At 49.0% G+C, this 7,500-nt stretch overlaps 1 protein-coding gene across 1 annotated transcript in view; it reads left to right on the forward strand.

Annotated features, from left to right (window-relative positions):
• Window positions 1-2,165: 2,165 nt before the first annotated feature.
• The window catches only part of LOC106605806 (cellular retinoic acid-binding protein 2), a 13,431-nt gene continuing 8,096 nt past the window's right edge, over window positions 2,166-7,500 (forward strand). Inside the window, exon 1 of the mRNA XM_014201753.3 lies at window positions 2,166-2,615. Coding sequence (XP_014057228.1) covers window positions 2,534-2,615 — 82 coding nt within the window. The 5' untranslated portion in view covers window positions 2,166-2,533. The remainder of the gene's footprint in view (window positions 2,616-7,500) is intronic.

A 7,500-nucleotide genomic window follows, 5' to 3' on the forward strand; every position in this document is an offset into this window, starting at 1 on the left:
CCATATAGTTATATAAACGTAAATGTGCAGGTTAGATTACAACTCGGCGGTGATGGTAAAGTATTCCCTGTGCGCTTAGCCAAAGTGTCTGTATCAGACGGATGTGGACATGTGTGAGGTGGTGTGGGGCTCTAAGTGCGTGCGTGGTTTCCGGGGAGTGCCCCACCGGTCGCCACGGTTACCCTCGAGTTAATCCAGCGTGCAGTGTAGTGGATGGGATCATCCATCAAGAGTCAATAGTTAACGTCCCCTTTGTCCTGCAGTCATCCATCATACAGTGTGTGTCTTTATTAGGACCCTCGGCCCGACCCCGCGGCCCCCCCGACCCAGCCCGAGCCCCGCCCGGAGCTCTGTGCCAAATATCCCCCTCCCTCACTCTTCTCCTCCCTCTCACCCCTTTCTTCCAACCGAACAGCAGGGTGCTACACCAAAGGCACTGAGAGGCTACCGCTCCCTGCCCTTCTCTCCACCTCTCCAACTCCTGTTCTCTCTCAATTCAAAGGGATTTATTGGCATGGGAAACATATGTTTGCATTGCCAAAGCAAGTGAAATAGATAATAAACAAAAGTGAAAAAAAATGGTACAGTAAACATTACACTCACAAAAGTTCCAAAGGAATAGAGACATTTCAAATGTCATATTATATCTATATACAGTGTTGTCACGATGTGCAAATAGTACAAAAGGGAAAATAAATCAACATAAATATGGGTTGTATTTACAATGGTGTTTGTTCTTCACTGGTTGCACTTTTCTTGTGGCAACAGGTCACAGATCTTGCTGCTGTGATGGCACACTGTGGTATTTACCCCAATAGGGAGTTTATCAAATTGGGTTTGTTTTGGAATTCTTTGTGGGTCTCAGTAATCTGAGGGAAATATGTGTCTCTCTATGGTCATACATTTGGCAGGAGGTTAGGAAGTGCAGCTCAGTTTCCTCCTCATTTTGTGGGCAGTGTGCACATAGCCTGTTTTTTTTTTAGAGCCAGGTCTGCTTATGGCGGCCTTTCTCATTAGCAAGGCTATGCTCACTGCGTCTATACATAGGCAAAGATTTTCTTACATTTGTGTCAGTCACGGTGGTCAGGTATTCTGCCCTCTGTTTAGGGCCAAATAGCATTCGATTTGCTCTGTTTTTTTGTTAATTCTTTCCAATGTGTCAAGTAATTATATTTTTGTTTTCTCGTGATTTGGTTGGGTCTAATTGTGTTGCTGTCCTGGGACTCTGTGGGGTCTGTTTGTGTTAGTCTGTGTGTCTCAATTCAATTCAAAGGGCTTTATTGGCATGGGAAACATATGTTTACATTGCCAAAGCAAGTGAAATAGACAATAAATAAAAATCTCTCTCTCAATTCAATTCAAAGGGCTTTATGGCATGGGAAACATAGGAAACACCTCTCATGTCTCTTTCTTGCTCTCTCGTGAGTTCAGTATGTTTCTGCACGCGAAGTCAAACTTATTGACGCAGTCCGGTTAAATAGATAGCCCGCTGGTCGAGGCCGGGGGCTGTATCGCGTTACCACCTCTTTTATTTTTATGACACATCGCTGCGGCGCTGGGGGAAGAGGGTAGAGAAAAGAGAGAGGGAGTGAAGAAGAATGGAGAAGGGGGTGAGGTGAACTTGTGGGAAATATTCTCAACATTCCATCCAATCGCTGGCCCTCGATCATGTCCAAGAATTGAAGCACCAAGTCACTCTCTATCTCCCCTACATCAACACACGGACTGGTACCTGACTTCCTTGACACTCAACACTGCATCCATGCCGACGATAAATTGGCTAAATCCGAAACTGGCACTCAGAACAGTTTTTCCGGTTTCAATTACAACACAATGGCTTCAACCACGAACCACATGTCTGACAAACACCACAAATTAAATAATATATTGCACCTCATAAAATAATGTTTCCATGAGGTTTTGCCCTTGTGCGCGTGCGTCTAGGGCGCGGTCACTCCATTGGCACATTAAAGGTGCGCGGGGATAAAGAGGCGTGGCAAGTGGCTCAGCTGGGAGGTCCTAGAACGCACATGTTCTCTCCGGGCGTGGTCGTGGCGGGGCTTAGGAACTATAGACGATTCCCGTTGGCTCCTGGACATGACAGACGTGGGTCGGGCGTGTCTGAAGTGTGAAAGTGGGCATGTTATCAGCGGTCAAAGGAAGTGGCTAGTTTTCCATTCCATCCATTCATAGCGCAACCGCTCATAACATGCACTGACGCATAAACGAGATAGGGACCAGCGAGAGAGAGACAGAGAGAGAGACAGAGAGAGAGGGTTGGATTAGGGCACTGACAGCCACCTCAGTCAAACAGTTGAGAGACACACGGTCACAACCTGCTGAGGGGGCAAAACTAACGGGGCCGGAAAGTCTAAATCCAATCCAGATCACATCTTAACCGGTTAGGGTGAGAGGACCACCGACCACCTCGAGCCCCCGCATTGATTGAAAAGAGGGCAGAGTTGGAGAGTAAAACAATCCTTTTTGAAAAAGAAGTCAAACTGATCTATCCAGCCACCCTATACTCTGAACCATGGAGCGCAAAATCCCTGACTTCGCTGGTACCTGGAAGATGAAGAGCTCAGAGAACTTCGAGGAGCTTCTCAAAGCGCTGGGTGAGTGATGATAATGATGATGATGGTGGTGGTGATGATGGCGATGAAGCAGTTATTGAATTATAACTGATTGAATATAGCTATCTGAACACGCTAATACATTGTAGGTCAGACCCGTCCCGTCCCCCCCCCCCCCCCCCCACACACACACACACAATGGTTCATGCATGCACTTATTAATCAGACATGTGGTGCACTCTGTGCGTCGCGTGAGTGGGGGGTCTTTGTAATTCTGGCGAACCCAAAACTCAATGCTTGCCCCCCCCCTTCTCTTCCCCTCCCCTCACTGCCCCACTTCCCCAGCCAGCCTCCCCTCCCCCCTCGCCTCACTCCGCCAGACAATGGAGACAAACGGCGGCACCTCTGTCCGTGTCACCGCGCGGAGAAAAATAACATCACATCGTGCAAGTGTGTGTGTGGGATCGGAAGAAACAGACGCTTCAAAGAGAAGAGTCCGTTATGACGTGCCAGCGCAGGCCATTTGGGATATTATCAGCCCGCATGCCGACCTTAAGAGCTGTTTCACTGTCATTTCATTCTCAATCTTAAAGGCCTCTCTCCACACCTGCAGCAGTTTGCATGGAATAAAAAGGCAACGCCTGTTCATTTATCTGGTAGGGTGTGTGAGTGTGTCTGTCAGTGGTTGCCAATTTTCGTATTTTTACTAAAATACAAGGGCATACCAGGAATACATGTATATCAACACATAAGGGAGGGAGGATCGAGAGAGACGCCTGTGTTCGTGCGCAAAAGTGCAATATGTGTCTGTGTTATGAACTAGTTCTAAATGCCACCATTGTTCCTGCCGGAATAACCGGAGTCAGTGGCGCATCACCGGCCGGGCGCGCGCATTCCAATTTCCTGGTTTGACTGACGCACCAATTAACATAAATCTGCTCTCCGTCTTTACCCATCATTACCCACGCGAGGGGTGTGTGTGAGGGGTAGCGTGCTGGGAGATAGAGAAGGGGGTGAGGTGGGGGCCAGAGGATAGAAAGAGAAAAAAGGGTCAAACAAAAGAAGAAAGAAAAGAGAGAGAGATGATGAAATGAAATTGACAGAGAGATAGGCCAGGGAGATGTGGGATGTGTGTGTGTGTGTGTGTGTGTGTGTGTGTGTGTGTGTGTGTGTGTGTGTGTGTGTGTGTGTGTGTGTGTGTGTGTGTGTGTGTGTGTGTGTGTGTGTGTGTGTGTGTGTGTGTGAGAAGGGAGGAGAAGTGGAGCTGTACCCATAAAAGGGAGGGACTGTATGTGAGGAAAGTAACTCAGACAGACAGTGAGGAGGAGAGGACAGACTGACTGGGTCTATTGCTTTACCTGGCCTTACACACACACACACACACACACACACACACACACACACACACACACACACACACACACACACACACACACACACACACACACACACACGTGCAGGACATTCACAGACGCAGACGTGCACACAGACCTACTGGCATGGTGAGGAGCAGAAATATTTGGCCAGACTCCCTAGAGAGAACAGAGGCTACTCTATCTGCACACACTTGGATGCTAAAACACACACACACACACACACACACACACACACACACACACACACACACACACACACACACACACACACACACACACACACACACACACACACACACACACACACACACACACACACACACACACGGTAGTTCTCTAATGTACCTAGGTATTGGCATGACTGACAGTGAGGAATGATCCCATGATCCTTTGGGTTTCATTAGAGGCTACAGCGCAGCTGGATGCAACCTGTCACCACTCATCCCTCATCCCACCTCCTCCTCTGTCTACCCCGTTCCAAATGCTTCCTATGGCCTCTGCTCTTTGACCTTTAACCCTGACCGTCTGTGTGAGTGTGTGTGTGTGTGGTGTGGGTGTGTAAGTAGAGTGTGTGTGAGTGTGTGTGTGGTATGGGTGTGTGAGTAGTGTGTGTGTGAGTGTGTGTGTGGTATGGGTGTGTGAGTAGTGTGTGTGTGGTGTGGGTGTGTGAGTAGTGAGTGTGTGTGTGGTATGGGTGTGTCAGTAGTGTGTGTGTGAGTAGTGTGTGTGTGGTATGGGTGTGTGAGTAGTGTGTGTGTGTGTGTGTGTGAGTAGTGTGTGTGTGGTGTGTGTGTGTGTGTGTGTGTGAGTAGTATGTGTGTGGTATGGGTGTGTGAGTAGTGTGTGTGTGTGTGGTATGTGTGTGTGAGTAGTGTGTGGGGGTGTGAGGAGTGTGTGGGGGTGTGTGAGTAGTGTGTGGGGGTGTGTGAGTAGTGTGTGGGGGTGTGTGAGTAGTGTGTGTGGGTGTGTAAGTAGTGTGTGGGGTGTGGGTGTGTAAGTAGTGTGTGTGTGGTGTGGGTGTGTGAGTAGTGTGTGTGTGGTGTGGGTGTGTGAGTAGTGTGTGTGGGTGTGTAAGTAGTGTGTGTGTGGTGTGGGTGTGTGAGTAGTGAGTGTGTGGTGTGGGTGTGTGAGTAGTGTGTGTGTGGTGTGGGTGTGTGAGTAGTGTGTGTGTGGTGTGTGAATAGTGTGTGTGTGGTGTGGGTGTGTGTGAATAGTGTGTGTGGGGTGTGTGAATAGTGTGTGTGTGGTGTGGGTGTGTGAGTAGTGTGTGTGTAGTGTGGGTGTGTGAGTAGTGTGTGTGTGGTGTGGGTGTGTGTGAATAGTGTGTGTGGGGTGTGTGAATAGTGTGTGTGTGGTGTGGGTCTGTGAGTAGTGTGTGTGTGTGGTGTGGGTGTGTGTGAATAGTGTGTGTGGGGTGTGTGAATAGTGTGTGTGTGGTGTGGGTGTGTGTGAATAGTGTGTGTGGGGTGTGTGAATAGTGTGTGTGGGGTGTGTGAATAGTGTGTGTGTGGTGTGGGTGTGGGAGTGGTGTGTGTGTGTGTGGTGTGGGTGTGTGTGAATAGTGTGTGTGGGGTGTGTGAATAATGTGTGTGTGGTGTGGGTGTGTGTGAATAGTGTGTGTGGGGTGTGTGAATAGTGTGTGTGTGGTGTGGGTGTGGGAGTGGTGTGTGTGTGTGATCATCTTGTAAGGCCACACACTCCTACACTTCAAACTAATGTGGAAGACTAACACACAGAATCACTTCAGCTCCTTAGGTATTTAGCCAGCAGCATTCTGTAGAGCCAGCTCCCCTGTCTAAGTCCTGACCCAGGCTCTCCCAAATGCTCAGGACCCACTGGTTGGTTGCAGCTGATTGCCACTGCAGACATTTTGTTGACTCATGACATTACACAAAGGTTTCAGAGGGTCACACGATAAACAATGTTTTGAAACCATTGCAAACTAGCATAATGGAGAAAACTTTAGTGTAGTTTGTTACAGAATCATTTTAAGTTCATACGTCAACTGCCAAAGTGATGTATGAGTCTCTTCATGCATATTGCTTGTGACAGTGCACATCTCTTTTCAGTGTGTGTGTGTGTGTGTGTGTGTTGGTACATACTGTATGTGACTGTGCGATTCTGAGTGTGTATATATACTGCTCAAAAAAATAAAGGGAACACTTAAACAACACATCCTAGATCTGAATGAAAGAAATAATCTTATTAAATACTTTTTTCTTTACATAGTTGAATGTGCTGACAACAAAATCACACAAAAATAATCAATGGAAATCCAATTTATCAACCCATGGAGGTCTGGAATTGGAGTCCCACTCAAAATTAAAGTGGAAAACCACACTACAGGCTGATCCAACTTTGATGTAATGTCCTTAAAACAAGTCAAAATGAGGCTCAGTAGTGTGTGTGGCCTCCACGTGCCTGTATGACCTCCCTACAACGCCTGGGCATGCTCCTGATGAGGTGGCGAATAGTCTCCTGAGGGATCTCCTCACAGACCTGGACTAAAGCATCCGCCAACTCCTGGACAGTCTGTGGTGCAACGTGGCGTTGGTGGATGGAGCGATACATGATGTCCCAGATGTGCTCAATTGGATTCAGGTCTGGGGAACAAGCGGGCCAGTCCATAGCATCAATGCCTTCCTCTTGCAGGAACTGCTGACACACTCCAGCCACATGAGGTCTAGCATTGTCTTGCATTAGGAGGAACCCAGGGCCAACCGCACCAGCATATGGTCTCACAAAGGGTCTGAGGATCTCATCTCGGTACCTAATGGCAGTCAGACTACCTCTGGCGAGCACATGGAGGGCTGTGCGGCCCCCCAAAGAAATGCCACCCCACACCATGACTGACCCACCGCCAAACCGGTCATGCTGGAGGATGTTGCAGGCAGCAGAACGTTCTCCACGGCGTCTCCAGACTCTGTCACGTCTGTCACGTGCTCAGTGTGAACCTGCTTTCATCTGTGAAGAGCACAGGGCGCCAGTGGCGAATTTGCCAATCTTGGTGTTCTCTGGCAAATGCCAAACGTCCTGCACGGTGTTGGGCTGTAAGCACAACCCCCACCTGTGGAGGTCGGGCCCTCATACCACCCTCATGGAGTCTGTTTCTGACCGTTTGAGCAGACACATGCACATTTGTGGCCTGCTGGAGGTCATTTTGCAGGGCTCTGGCAGTGCTTCTCCTGCTCCTCCTTGCACAAAGGCGGAGGTAGCGGTCCTGCTGCTGGGTTGTTGCCCTCCTACGGCCTCCTCCACATCTCCTGATGTACTGGCTTGTCTCCTGGTAGCGCCTCCATGCTCTGGACACCACGCTGACAGACACAGCAAACCTTCTTGCCACAGCCCGCATTTGATGTGCCATCCTGGATGAGCTGCACTACCTGAGCCACTTGTGTGGGTTGTAGACTCCGTCTCATGCTACCACTAGAGTGAAAGCACCGCCAGCATTCAAAAGTGACCAAAACATCAGCCAGGAAGCATAGGAACTGAGAAGTGGTCTGTGGTCCCCACCTGCAGAACCACTCCTTTATTGGGGGTGTCTTGCTAAT

This window comes from Salmo salar, chromosome 05 (genome assembly GCF_965601325.2).
Source record: "Salmo salar chromosome 05, fSalSal1, whole genome shotgun sequence".
In the NCBI taxonomy this organism is placed as follows: domain Eukaryota; kingdom Metazoa; phylum Chordata; class Actinopteri; order Salmoniformes; family Salmonidae; genus Salmo; species Salmo salar.